This window comes from Podarcis tiliguerta, assembly GCF_965153285.1.
Source record: "Podarcis tiliguerta genome assembly, chromosome: 2".
Taxonomy (NCBI): Eukaryota; Metazoa; Chordata; class Lepidosauria; order Squamata; family Lacertidae; genus Podarcis; species Podarcis tiliguerta.
Genome location: NC_139535.1, coordinates 62229790 through 62245362, shown reverse-complemented (window position 1 = coordinate 62245362; position 15573 = coordinate 62229790). Strand labels below are relative to the sequence as shown.

At 39.2% G+C, this 15573-nt stretch overlaps 1 protein-coding gene across 3 annotated transcripts in view; it reads right to left on the bottom strand.

The window, feature by feature from the left end:
• RNF130 (ring finger protein 130) overlaps positions 1 to 15514 on the bottom strand; it is a 42483-nt gene extending 26969 nt beyond the window's left edge. For all 3 annotated transcript variants that reach the window (XR_014506036.1, XM_083418227.1, XM_083418226.1), the window contains exons 1-3: positions 14119 to 15514; positions 4269 to 4460; positions 1796 to 2046 (exon numbers count right to left, since the gene is read on the bottom strand). Coding sequence is in view for 2 of the 3 variants with exons in the window: in XM_083418227.1 (XP_083274353.1) it covers positions 1796 to 2046; positions 4269 to 4460; positions 14119 to 14377 (702 nt within the window). In the remaining variant the exon portion in view is untranslated. The remainder of the gene's footprint in view (positions 1 to 1795; positions 2047 to 4268; positions 4461 to 14118) is intronic.
• Positions 15515 to 15573: the final 59 nt, after the last annotated feature.

Sequence of the window (15573 nt, the reverse complement as noted above, 5' to 3'; positions counted from 1 at the left end):
TCTAGTCTTCCATTACTTAAGACTCTCAGACATATGAAAATTGTCCATATTTTTTAAAACCAGCACATTATGGGAGTAGTGTTTCTAGGACTAAGGTGAAACAGTGAAGATCCCTTGTTATTTTTGCTACTGGATGATTCATGTTGTTTAAGTAATCTTGTTATATTTTTGAAAAGTGGGTTTTTGTATGTTACTATATTTGCTATTGGTTTCTCATGTTATTATGAAATTATTTTTGCAGTACTTGTTTGAAATGTACTCCTGGTATTATTATTTTGTAAGCTGCTTTGAGCATGATTTTTTGTGGAAAGTGGCATACAAATAAAATGAATGAAAATGAAGGTTACAAACAGCAGCAGTTTAGTTATGTCATGTATGTATGTATGTATGTATGTTTATTTGTTTATTTATTTACTTATTTGATTTGATTTGTATACCACCCTCAATAGATATCAGGGCAATTCACAAAATAAAATACAGTAGAAAAACAAGTAACTACTAATTATTTAAAAAACCCAGCAAAACAAGGACACACCCCTTTCCACAGACACATTTAAAAGGCTATAGAAAATTGATAAGCCAAAGGCCTGGTTGAAGAGGAATGTTGCTCAAGAGATTTCTGGAATCCAGAAGAAACTTAACTAGCTTAGCTTACAAACTAAAACTAGAGGTAGTGATTGTGTTCACCAACAGAGAGAGCAAAGTAATTCTTGGAGACTGCCCTCAGTGATATTAGAACCAAGCAACTTAGTTTGGCTAGCCCCAACACTGTAACGTAATTGTCATTAACTGAATCCCACCTGCCTGGGATAACACTTATGACCATTCCCAGTGATACCTGTGTGTCATAACCTGGGACCCAGGTGAATGTCATGACCCAAGGCAGATGTCAAGACCCTCAAGTCAGCACAGCACAACACAGCATGCACTTATGCTCAAATCCTGTCACTATGCTTACACAACTGACCACAGCCTGCTAAGTGCCAAGTCTGCATAAACAGGTTCTCACAGGCACAACCACAACTTGTTGCCAAGCTACTGTATATGGAGATAAGAGCATATTTTGAACACACATAAAGATAGCCAGTTAGGATAGTTTAAGCTTTTGCCATAATTGCATATTTTCCTAAAACGCTAAAGAAGCTCTGTGAACCCTTCGTTTGAGGGCCCAGTTTCTTTTGGCAGTTATCCAACTGGGTCTCTTTATTCACACTGCAGCATGCAATAAATCTGAACTCTTTCCAAGCGCTGTATTTGTCTTCTTTTGGTGAGAAGAATCTGTGTTTTTATTTGTAGGTACCTCCTTTTTAGGTAACACCAGAATACTTCATAAAAAAAAGAAGGCAAAAAGTAACAGATCAGGAAAGTAGTTCAAAACAAGTTGAACATTCACCTAAGTTTAAGGGTTTTACAGGAAATATACCCTTTCTCCCCTACTCCAGAAAGTATTACTTTTGTCTTAAAAATATATATGGGTCAACATTTAGTGCAGGCCCATTTATATTCCCTTTAATACTGAATAATTGCATATGATAAAGACCTTTGGCAAAATACCGAAATATATTTTTATCACAGTATGAAACAGCTCACATGTTGCATGTATTAACTTTACAATTAACTTTACAATTAACAATTTAATTACAAGGGAAAATTAATATCCCACCCTTCCATTGTAGTCATAGCACTCAGGATGGTGTATAGTAGTTAAAAGCAGTTACAAAGACATTTAATAAAAATCTATCAACACAACAGAAAAACCCTACACATTTGATATGAAGAATCAAAAGATAGTTACCTGGTTCCGATCACGTGCACTTGTATATCTGATCTTCTGGATGAAGTAAAATATTAACCATGCTGAAGAAATTATCATCAAAACTATGAACGATATTGATACAAAGACAAGAGAACCACGGCTAAAGCTTTTGTTTGGATAGCGGGTTCCAACTGCTATTGCAATAATGACAGACATATTTTTCTCCAAGTAATTCAGAATCTCCTTAACCTTCAATTCTGTGATCATGACAGTGACAATGTCTCCAGTTCCTATCAAAAGAATAAACAGAAGAAAACAATGAATCAACATCTGACATAACATGTATGTTTATTAAGAAGCAAATCATTTGGCTGTACCTATATACATTTAAACAAACTGTTAGGTATCAAAAAGCTGATCCCGAATTGTGAAAAACAGTATGAGATTAGCAGCCTCAAATTTTAGACAATTAGGAAAGCAACATTATTTTACAAGCACTTTTTTACATGCACATCTCTTAACCAACATCTGTTCAAAATGATTTAATTTCAAAACAACACAAATGTGAAGTATTCATACTGATATCTACCAAGTACAAAGCAGTGAGACAAAAAAGCACCTATATTCCTCCTAAATATAGCAGTTTAGATCTGAGGCTAAAGGAAATTCAAAAACATTGAAAAGAATTGGCCAAGCTATACCTTCACCCTTGAGTAAATGAAAAGATAATCATATTCCTTCTTGAGTGACCTAGAAAGTAATGAATGCTCCACTGGGCCAAGTATACAGGATAATATCCAACTAAGCAACTAAGTCATACTCAGAGTTAATCTTATGAAATTAATGGTCAACAATTTTCCACTGATATAAATGAGTGAACTCCAAACATAACCAACATTGGATATAATACACAATCACTAGCTAGCTAAAGATTTAGTGATGGTTTTTGGTTTTCACTCAATCCAAGAAACAGAACTGAAGGTCCCCACAGTAAAATTCAATGAAACCATTCAGCAGCAATAAAAAAAATGCAATTTTAATGGTAGAGCTTATTGGGCAAATTGAGAAAGGAAACTTAAAATAATGTTGTATATATATCTCCTGTGTACAGCATATCTCTGCCTAACAGATACTGGGTGAAAACACTGGACAACTCTGCCACACCTGATTGTGAGCTATAGGAGCATTTTCTTTGATTACTGCTGGAGACAGAACGATGTACTCAAACAATTGGTCTGTCACAGTTCTCCTGCTGCTTATCTACTACTCTAATCTTAATTTTTTAACAATTGCCACAAATAACCTAGCAACTATATTTTTCTCCCTTACACAAGTCCAGGTAACATTAATTTAGAAGGCAACCATGGGAACTAATAAGTATTTGATACCTTTCTGCAGATGCTTTACTGTAGCATTCAGAGACTATGAACTTGAATATAATGCATCTGGTCACAGGTCCATCTAGCCAGTAATGTCTATTTTATGCATTCATGCTTTTTGAGAAGCCCACAGAGTACAAAGACAACAGCCCTCTCCCATTATTACACCACCAGCAATTGGTGTTCAGGTACATGCTGGCTCTGAATCTGAAGGTTTGCCCAGAGCTAAAAACATATCACCAGAAGAAATTAGCCTACTTGAATGTTGTCCACTACTGGACGCCAAGTATTCTATATTTTATTGCATTTTGCAGTGGAAAAGCTTCTAGCATTTATTGCCTACTCGACTACCCCTATTACATTAAGGCAGCTAAGATCAGCCAGTGAGGGGCAAACAAGCAGGTTTAGAAAGAAGCAGGCGAGGGTTGAAGGTTACAGCAAATCCAATGGCTACCTCAATGCCAGCTCCCAGGGAACAACAGGAGAGGACTAACTAAAAATTAGATTAAAAATATATGCAACTAATACTTGGCTGAGCAAGATTTCCAGCATTAACCTATGTCTAGGAAGAATGCAACTGAAGATTTCCCTTTGTCAGAGAAATAGTATTCTATTATAGTTCAACAGCGCAATATGGGCTCCAAGTCTTGTATTTTCAGATACTATGCTAATGGAAAGCTGTCATGAAGGGTTTCTATAGATCATGTATGTTTTGTAGAATGTTTGAGCACAGCTAATACAATCATGCAAATATGCGTTGGAAGGGATTGTTGCACAAACCATACTCCATATACTTATCCTTCTTCCCATCTAGTTTCTGTTACAGGCATTAAACTAAGCACATTATTTTCTTCTCTGTCACAAATAAAGTAGACATGGCAATATGCTATGGTCATGCAGCTAGTGGAGACTGCCAGTCTCAGCACTTTATCCAGCACTTTTATAAATCAAAGAATGAATGACCAACTTCCACGCTTGATAATCACAAAAAAGACAAAATGCTGTTAACTATCCACCATGATGTATCTCAACATGTCTAAAAACAAATCACAAATACCTTTAAAAAGTCTTACAACATAAGGGAAATAAGAAAAAAATGAGGAGAAAGGAATATCTGGTATCTTAGCTCTTACCTGGATGAGTCATGGTGACAGGCTCCTCACTTGACATATTATTGTAAATTACCACAGCTGAAGCATTATGTAAAGCTGCCCGCAGGATTTTTTGTTTAAAGGTGCAATTTCCTCGCTGCAGTAGGGCAACCCACTGCTTGTTTGTAGGAACTGGAAACCGAGTTCGTGGATCACAGCCTAAACGATCTGAAACTAAAAAAAGGATAGAGATGTCAGTTAAAGTTTGTTGATAAAAATATCTAAAAAGCAGATCACTGGCTAAAATTATTCTCTAGTTATGAGACCAGAACAATTATGCACAACCCAAAGCAATTTTTAAGCTAAATAATAATCTGTAAGTGTTAACCATATTTTATCATTATGATCATTACACTTAAGGATTTTTTTCCAGTTCCAGAATACTTACTAGTGAGTATTTTCAATACCTGGTCAGAGGAATGGCAAAACGTTAGGATAAATTTGTTCATGTACCGCTGTCATCTTAAGTTGCCCAAAATTTATGTATATATTTAGAAATTAGAATGCAGATTTGGAAGCGACTCAAAAGGCCATCTTGTCCAAGCCCTACCTGGAATATCGGAATCACGGATGGCCATCCAACCTCTATTTAAAAATCTCTAATTGCCTGGTACTCCAATTGCTTGGTATAGGAACACGGGTGCTGCTGTGGACTAAACCACTGAGCCTGGGGCTTGCCGATTGGCAGGTCGGCAGTTCAAATCCCTGCAACAGGGTGAGCGCCCGTTGCTCGGTCCCAGCTCCTGCCAACCTAGCAGTTCGAAAGCACGTCAAAGTGCAAGTAGATAAATAGGTACCGCTCCAGCGGGAAGGTAAATGGTGTTTCCGTGTGCTGCTCTGGTTTCGCCAGAAGCAGCTTAGTCATGCTGGCCACATGACCTGGAAAAACTGTCTGTGGACAGACGTTAGCTCCCTCGGCCAGTAAAGCGAGATGAGAGCTGCAACCCCAGAGTCGTTTGTGACTGGATTTAACTGTCAGGGGTCCTTTACCTTTACCTTTTACCAATTGCTTGATACTTGGGAGACAGTCCTATTGTAAAAGCTAGCTTATAAACTAAGAATATGCAGTATAGAGAACAGAGCAAAAAAAATTTATTTGCTATAGTTTGGTATGATTTTATTAACTATATCAATGATTTAAAAAAATGAGAAAGACCCCCCCCCCAAATGTATACAACTTGATATGGCAAATTCAGTAAGATGTAATGGTCAATCTTTATGGTAGCTTTGAATCAGTACAATGTCTAATTGTGCCTCTACATGTATCAGAAAGGCAAACAGGCTGGCAATCTCTGTCCTCTTCATAGCTTCTCATAGAATCTTCCAATATTTACTGGAACTAAGGGATACTACCATACACCTTGAGTGCCAGACACATCAATCAGCATTGTAAAGGACACAGACAACTATGTCAGCAAGTTTAATTGTCAATAGTTGTCCATTATCATCTGTCATCTATGATCAGTTATTTAGAATCCATTTCTAATGTATATTTTTCTCAAGCTGAGGACTCTGAATATATATGCTGGAAAGTCTCCATGGCATAATGAAAAGCAATTTAAGAGTAATTCAAGCTTATACAAATCACTTATTTAAAAATATGTGATCTGAAGTCATTTATGTCATTTCACAATCGTACAAAAGGTTACTATATAAAATGTTTTCTCTTTTCAATAAAGTGCCAAATTCCACCAACCTAGTCTATTTCAAATTCAAGTACCTTCTCTGTACTGACAACCATCCTCTACCTTAGCTCACTCACAATGAATTCTGAACTTCTTGGGTGCAGTGAATTTGCTATGCTTTCCAGTTTTTCAAGATGCCACATTCAAAGATCATCTGGCTCAAAACATTTAGAGCTAAGCCACTTAAACTTAATATTATTTAGAATCTGATCTAACATTGCATGCAAAACTGCTATCTAAGGTCTTGTCTTTCAAGTTGGTTAATTCTTTTATTATTCAGTGGTGGTGTTCAATGCCTACAGCACAGGTGATGCTGTAATACTCAAGTACTCAACAAGTTGCTGTAATGTTCTAATACTCAACAAGTAGTGGATTATTTGGAGAAACTGGTCTGTCCCACAAAACATGCAGAAAATGGGATTTCACCATCCTATTAAGTATCCTTCCTAGTCCTTCCAAGAGCTTGCAATGAAGTATGCAACTGCTTATTTTCTGGTAGCTATTGTACCTGCTAAAGCAAAATCTTCTGCATTTTCTATGTGTTATGTGTGAGAAACTTTTGAGGTTACACCTGACAAACTTGCATAGTTGTGCTAATTAGAGAAAAATAGAAATCCCCAGGTGTCATCTTTTGAGCTACAGGAAATAGAGACTTGACAGAAAAGCATGTAAGCTGAAGCAAAACTGTGTTCAGACAGTTGCAATTTATTTTTTGGGGGGGGAGTAATTTCAGTCCACAGAATTTTGGAGCATAATCCACTCCAAAGGAGAATCTAAATCTCAAAGTAGTACAGTACTCTGTATAACACTGCAACATCTTGGTTACCAGCTAGCAGACAGTGCTGATCAGATGCTTCTTGTTACAGATGGCTCTCTTGACCTTTACCACTCTGGAAATATCCACACCTGAGATGTACACATTATATAAATTTCAGGGGTGGAGGGAATCAAACATGCCTCTAACTTAATTGCAGGTGCACTTTTCTGTAAACAACTTTCCCTGAAACACCTTTTCTTGACTACTTAAATACAGAATCATCCAGCCTGTATCACTTCAGATTACAAATGGATGGATGAAATGGTGAATGCTCACATATTACAAAACTGCACAAATGGGTTGGTAAAGAATGTTGGTCACCAATGAGAGGAATCTGTCAGTGAAATGAAGGAAGATGACAATTCCCTTCCCCACTACAGGTCCCATGCCATCATCTGTTTGAGGATCCCTAATCGCCTGAAGCAGATGGGGGGGGGCAGAGAGCTATGAGAGGGAGGGGAATTGCCCCCCTACATTGCCTCCCTTTCTCATTCTGCTATCAGATTCCTTCTGGAGTTCTAATCATCCATGGAGCTCACTGGGTGACCTTGCACCAGTCACTGTTTCTCAACCCTATCTCACAGGGTTGTGAGGATAAAAAGGGGAGAGGAAGAACCATATACATCACTACGAGCTTCTTGGAGGAAAAGTGGGATATAAATGCAATAAACAAATAAAATAAACATCTAATCTGAGTTGATATAACTGAAGTTTGGTACAGATATTTTTTAAAAATAAACAAGCTAGTAAACAGTGGTTTGGTCATGTCCACACAATGGAAGATGGCAGGATCCCAAGGACGTGCTCTACGGGGAGCTGGCTTCAAGCACCAGGCCTCTTGACAGAACCAACTCTGCATTACAAAGATGACTGCAAATGTGACATAAAGGCTGGCAACATCAACCCTGCTGTGTGGGAATCCCTTGTATATGACAGCAGTGCCAGGAGACAGACAGTTAGGTTGTGTATCCACAGCAGTGACCAGAGGAGGAATTGGACCGCTGAGAGGAGCACAGAGAGAAGAAACGCCATGGGGCATCAGTCTCAGCACAACTGGGTGCCTTCATCTGCCTCAGCTGCAACAAAACACATCTCATCCATACCAGTGTCTCTACAGCCACAGCAGGTGCTGTAACTCTTCAACAATTTGACTTCACCCCCAAAAGTACACTCCTCCACTGTCCCCTCCGACGGACAGATGCTGTACACCAAAAGAAGTAAACTCCTGATATAATGGATTCAATGTAGGCATTTCCTTAACACAGCAATGTTGTTCAATTTTAAGCTTATTTGGAAGTACAGTTCTGTAAAACTGTTGCAATGGAGCTTATTTCAGAGTTGGTTGTATTAGTTTACTCACTAACTTTCAAAAAAGAGAAACCAGGCGGACTATAAATGTGCAAACATCCCACTATCACAGTGGATTTAAAAGGTAATATTTTGTTGCAGGTCCACTTATGTTACAAAAATGCTGTATCAGTATAAAGAGAAAAGACAGAAACAGCACTAACACCTAGCAGCATACATTGCCTTCCTCTCATGGTTACAATATCAAATTAACAATTTCATGTACCTAAACATTCAGGTTAATTCCCTGATGAACCTATTTTGTTTCCTCTCATTCTCAGTTTTACCACAAAACTGGGGACTTGTATTAGATTTAACGGAATGTGTGTTCTCTGGAAAAAAAATGTTTTTGAGAACTCATTCCTATTTTACAGGAATGTCTCAAAAATGTTGATTGTTGTGATTCTAAGCCAATGATAGGGAACCTGTGCCTCTACTGATGTTCTTGGACTCCCATCAGCACTAGCCAGTATGACCAATCATCAGGTAATAAAGGAAATAAGAGCTGGGAGTCCAATAGGCTCCCCATCTTGACTGAAATTCTTCCGACAGATGCAACACAGATTATGGCCTTTCACCTCAGTTATCAGTTTCAGCAGTCACCCAAGTTCTGCCTACAACTGAAATTTACTGAAGAATACGGAAGTACAATTTGCTTAATTCAAAGAGGAAGCAGCAGTGACTGCTCAGCAGTTATTTGCTTATAGTTAAGAAATTAGCATTGTGCAACAACTTACTCTTTTCCTCTCCAAAGTGCTTGAACTGAAATAAATGCTTATAACATCCACCTGCTAATATCAAAAACCTTGCCCAAAGTATCAAGCAATATGACTATAGTATATGTGGTAGTTTTCACAGCATTATGGAGAAAATCTGTCCTAAAAAGCTTAGAACTAGAACACACATTTATAAATTGAAACAGTTTAAAATTAGGCTATTTTGGATTGGCAGTATCAGAACATTTAGTCACCTGAGGCTCAAAGAACTTGTTATGAGGAGATCTACAATTCTTTCATCCTTGTGCTGGTTAAACACAAAGTAGTCTGGGACAAGGCGGCAGGGGTGGGGAGCTACTTAATTCTTTCTCATTCAGTAGTTGTTTTAGCTCAATATAATACATGCTCAGCTCCTTTTTTAAGTTGTGAGAGAAAAGATGTAGGGTTCCCATATGTTTTCCCCCTATGGAAGGAAAGTAGCTTGGGGAAGGCAGTTGTGAGCAAAATGACCAGAGGGGAAGGGGAAGCAGTTAAGCACGTCTCCCCAGGCACGTTTTCCCACAGACACAAGTTTGCCCCAGGCTACTTTGGGAATAAAACAAAAGTAGAAATGACATTTTTAATGTATTTCATTTTTCCTCTAAGTTTTAAAGTATCTTATGTGGGGTTTTTTTGTCTATCTGGTTTTAAGTTGCTCTGGGTTGCCCTAGGCAAGATAAAGTGACTAACAAATTCAAAAATAATAAGAGGAAGAAGAGGAACAAGAAAAAATAATAGAATTTACTTAACATTGTTAAAATCTATGATACATAAATACTTTTAGCATAGCTTTTTGTTGCCAGCATGTGCATGCGAGTGCAAATATTTCTGCTTCTGAACTATATTATATGTAAATATGGGATCAGATCAATGTGACCAACATTTTAACAACCTTCATATCACCCTCAAACCAGTTACTCCATTCATGACATCACATAAGAAGTATAACATATTCACCAGCTGCGTTCTGTCATCTCTTATGTTCCTTTTATCTTCACTTCTCACTTCCCTCTGTAGCCCCCTAGCCTCATGCTGTGGCCCCCCATTTGTGTGATTTTCACCTGTAGCCCCCTTGGAATATCTTGGGGCCTCCCAAGGGCCATATGGCCCCCAGATAGGAAACACTGGTTTACACAAATAGCTGCTCTCTAAAAATCCACACATCCACGAAAAACAACTAAAGCTTCACTGTGATGGTTCTGCTACAATACTACTTACTTCTGACAAAAACACCAGTTACACCTAGGCCAACCCAGCACTAGCTCCAGCTGTAATTTTTGCCAGATAACCCACTCCAGCTCTATACCAGTAAAAAATCTTCACAAATATCAATACGTTTGGGGCCTTTATAATTTTCTTTTGCTTAAAATTAGAGTATCTCTGTTATCTAATCTTGAAAATAATGGTTTCCTTCAATTTGAATGAAGTTTTCCTTAAATTTGATTTATTAAACAAAAACTATCTGACAACATTTTAAAGATTTTCCTGATACATAACAATTTGTGGATTAGGATTCATCACATCACATATTATTCAAATTATTTTATCCAGCGCAAACATTAGATATTGTCTGAAATACTTTTCCAAAGGAAAACTATGTCAGGGAATATCTAATGTTTTTACAAAACACAAAAAACCCTCTACAGTATTTCAAAGAACAAGAAGTAGAGATCTGCATCACACTTAACAGGCTTCCCCAACTTGGTACCCTTCAGGTAGAATGAGAAATACATACAAGAACACTATATAAAATTATTATAATAAAACAGCAGTAAAAAGATTTAGGAGTTTACCTGGAAATGGAAACATGCAAATACCGTAATCTTAATACTCTTACAAATTGCAAATGCCATCACAACTAGTGTTTATTCATGAAATCCAATTCAGTCACTTTACTTAACAAGTGCAATAATTTCAGTGCACTACAACACATATCCATAATCTTTACTACCTATACCAAAGTTCAGGGACGGTAAATTTGATGCCAATGTCATTTACCTCAAGAATTTGGACTTCCTATGGAAATAAAAATGATCCTTAATCACAATGAATGTGGTATCATGGTTAGACTAGGACCTCTGAGACCAGTGTTCAAAACCATTAAACAAAGTGGCCCAGTCTCAACCTCTCAACCTAACTTCACATGGTTGTTGTGTGAATTAAATAAGGAGGGAGAGAAGCATGTACACCATCTTCAGCTACTTGGAGAACAAGGTATATAAATGCTATAAATAAATACTAAAGATCCATTCTTCTCAGAGATTATTCACACAGGCATAGTAACAGAACAAGAAACGTGCAAGTGCCACCCCATCTCCACCTGGCGGTATGCATCTGCTCCTATGCACAGGGCCCAACTTTTGCTTTACCACCACAAAATGTCACTTGAACATTTACTGTGGATGTAGAAGGTTGAACTTTGCATTTAGCAGATGTACACAACACACTGGCAAACAATTTCAAGTGCCTTTCCTACTCTTACTATGTATCTTGCTATGAAGCACCCAATCAGTGTGTTAAGAGTGTATTCATTTTCACAGTTGACTCACAACAGTGAATGCATGATATAAAAGGGTCACCTGGTACAACTATTGAGATCAGACATATTCAGGTTAACTGACACTCAAAATACTAAAAATAAGCTACATACAGCAGCTTACATGCCTATTCTGAAATGTGTGACTTCAATTTCATTCTCATATTAACAGCTTAAAGACAATGCATCTAATATAGAACAGCCTAAATAGAGCAACACACAAGAAAAAAAATAAGTGGTAAATAGTTAATGGCTGCTGTGTATTTAGCTTTCCTAGTAATATTGGACTAGGTTGGTAAATGATCATGACACCAAATTTTAATGATTATACCATTTTTAAACTGCAGTAATTTGGAGGGATGAATGCTGACTAACTGAAGGTAGTCGTTTTCTATTTTAAAATAAAACAACTTTTCTAGCAATCTATAAGCTGTTTAGCCACACTATTTTCCATTCAGTATCAGAAAAGTAGCATACAAACAACAGATGAAAGAACTGTTTTAAAACAGTTTTAAAATTCTTTAAATAAAATAAAGTCAACTGGAATAGGGGTTCAGTAAAAAAAGTGCCCCTAAAAATTATTCAAGTTCTGCCTTTTTTATTCCACCCCTCCTCCAAATAAGGAGAAACCTATTCCTGTGATGGAAAGAGTGATGGAAAGAAGAAGAGTCAAAATAGATAATTTCAGAGACGTAAACTGTCCTTCAGAGGCACAAACTGTCCATATGAGAGGTATAAATGTCACTAATTTGTGGACCTCATACTCACACCCCACTCTTCCCAAATCGTACAATGCAGGAGCATTCTGTGTCCTACTTCTTATTACTTCTGAATGGCTGTCCATGTACAAGATGCTATTCACCATGGTCCCCCACCTTTCAGTTTGGAGAACTACTGTATATTTATACAGACTTTAGAGTTATCAATACGTTTATGTCACTCAGTTCTTGTCCTGCAAATGTTCACTCTGTCTGGCTAGAGTTGGAGACTGGATGCAGACAAGCTAACTAAAGCGGAATCCAGAAAAATAATTATGGCTGAAAATGCTTTGTGCCCATGTCTATTCCTTGGACATTCAGATATACCTGAACCTAAATTGTACTATCAATAGGTCCTTAATAGTCAAGAGAACATAAAATGAAGAACATCTATAACCTCAAACAACTACGTATTGTTTTCTATTCAATTTGTTCCAAATAATCTTTTTAAATGTTTAGGGCATGTCATTCTCAACATGCACGTAATGTTAGTTTCATGAGACGAAAAAGGAAAACCTACAGTATTGAGATGAATTACACAAGGTTTTAAGCAAACTGTTAACATGCAGAGAGCACAAAAGAAGAAGAAAATTAAACAGAAGGTGAGGTATGAAGAAAAAATAGGAAGTAGAAAATGATACAGGCCTAAGGCTGCAATACTATACATATATACCTAGAAGTAAGTCCTACAATGAGACTTGCTTATGAGCAAACACGCATAAGATCACATAACTCAGAGTGCTGACAATTAACTGCACAGAAGTACTAAATTAGAACCTATTCACCACTTAACGCTTACATGTATGTCCTAATTGCAATTTTAAAAATTAGTTCTATAGCACTTTCCACTTTACAATAGCTATAACACTGCATACTTAACGTATGTCTTATGCTTACATTCCAGAGCAACCATTTTTTCTAAGCAAGTTTTCAACTGTGACAAAAAATCAAGCTACTGTGTATAAGAATCTGCTAAATATATACAAAACACTCTTACACAACTTAAAACAAATCTTAAGCATCAAGTTATGATATCAGGTAGAAGAGAACTTTATTGCTCCAAGGTCTTTCAGAACTAAAAAGGTACTCAAGAGACTGTCAGGTTGAGATTTTTTAAAAAAGACTTACCCATGTGTCTAAATTAATGTAACAGTAATTAATGGATTAACTTTCAAAGGACTAGGAAAAATATTATTTTTATAGAGAGCTGCTATTGGAGGGACTGCCTGTTCTAGATGGAACTTCACTTTAAAGCAAGTTAAACACTAAAGCTAAGACTGACTGGCCTTAGTCTCAGCTTTGTTTTCGAGGGCCAGATGGCATCCACAGTCAGATTGCTTGCAATTAGTTCCCTGATATGTTGCTTACCTCCTTAGAGGGAAGAACCTTGCCACTATTATCATTCAGACCTGGAAGGCTGTAGAAATTTGCAGCAGATGCAGAAACCACCACTTCTTGCCTGTTGGCTGAACCAAGTGTGATACCATACTAGACTGTGGGAGGCTTCGAATCAATCTTGTGTTCAATGCCCTTGAATACTCACAAAGAGCCATTTCACACATTACATGGCAGCAAACTCAAATTCAATTCTGAAGGGCAACTTGACAGACAGCTCCCAGTAGGCTGAAAAGGAGTGCCTATGATACATGTGTTTTCAACATGTGTGTATGTATTTTAGGTGTACACCTAAAAAAAATGTGTAAAATTGTACTACATTCACCCAAATGTACTTCACAGGTCAGTCCACGAACTGACTTTCATAGTTACAGATTGCTTCAATAAGGAATTACTGAAACCCAACCAGAACTAATGGGCAAGGGAGAAGGCAGAGGGTTTGATAGTTTTTGTGAAAATTTTAATGTGCACTGTAAGGAAAGCTTAACAAACCAAAGACTCAGTTAAACTAAAGAGAAAGAACCAAAGGAAATCCTTACCTCCATTGATTGGCAGAGGTGCCAAAAGTTGGCCTCTGACAGCTACTTTGGGAGAATCTTGTCCATAGCGCCCACGCTCAAGTATCAGCAAAGTAGGTGTTGAACGATCAGGACTCAGTACAGTCACATTTATGAGGGCTGTATAATATGCTTGACTAGTATTATCTGCACTAGCTGGAAGAGTGTAACAATTAAACAGGACCAAAATGGGCACAGAGGATAAATAGCTCCAATAAGGCAAAACCCACTTTAGGAACATTTTCAGCCCTAAAAAAATGTAAATTTTATCTTCAAAACGTCTCTTGAACAAAAGATTATTGTGTGCATAAATTCATGTTATTCCATATCACAATAAAAAGGAATTAGAATCGCTACAAGAAGCAAGACAGCCACCCTGGGTGCCTAGTCCTTTCCATACATTCAGCCACCGGAGGAAGCTTAAAATGATATGGACGGTGGGGGAAAGGAGATTTTTTAAAAAAATATATCGGGTTTTAAAAGGTGGAAACGAATCAGAACGAAGAAGCCGGGATAATAACCTAAGCTCTACAGCAGCTGCAAGGAAGACGACACACAACAGCTTATTCGAAGGAGACGAGGAAGGGGGGGCAGTGGGATCCAAATGCTTTAAAAGCAGAGGATGGGGCTCCAGAGGCCGAGCAGTCCGTCACTCGATTCCCGAAGAGAGGGGCAGCTCTGGGCCTGCCCGCTCGCCTCCTGGGGCTTCGCTTTCTGCCAAGGAGATGGATGAAGGTAGGCAGACAAGCGCAGGTGGCGGCGGTCGCTCCGGCGGGGCTTCGTATCTCCGGGGGCGGCCGCGGGGAAGGAGCGGCCGACAGTCTCGTCCGAGGGGGGGAAGCAGTCACTCAGCGTCGCCGCTCCGCCCGAGGGCCACAGAGAGACAGAAGGCGAACGGTGCCGCCGCCGCCGCTTCCAGGACAGCCTGCGGCTCGGCAAGGAGATCGCTTCGGCGCCGCTGCTTCGGCCGCCCCGGAGCCTTCGGCCCTCCTCAGGCTTGCTGTCGGGTCCCGAGGCGGAGCCCAGTTTCGCGCGCAGCCTCCACAGACCCTCCCCAGCCCCAGGCGCTCGACTGCGGCGGAGTCAGGAGCCGCTGAAGCTCCATGGAGGCCGCTTCGGCTCCGGCCGCTTCGTGGGTCCCTCCTCTTCCTCTTCCCACCCCCACCCCCTCGCTCAGTCCAGACGCGAGACCAACAGCCGAAAGGGAGCTCGCGGCGCCAGCAGCCCCACCCACCGAGCAACCGTCAAGCCTTTCCTTTTCCCCCCTCAGCTTGGAAACAACGGCAGCCGGCAGCGCCCGGGCGGGTTCTTACGGCGGAACCACCAACTGCAACCTGCCGGGTAGTTTCTCGCGCCGCGTGCGCAGGCGCACTGCGCCAACCCGTTGCTCGCCCTCGTCCTCTCTCCCTCCTCCCCCCACGCACCGCCACGAGGAGG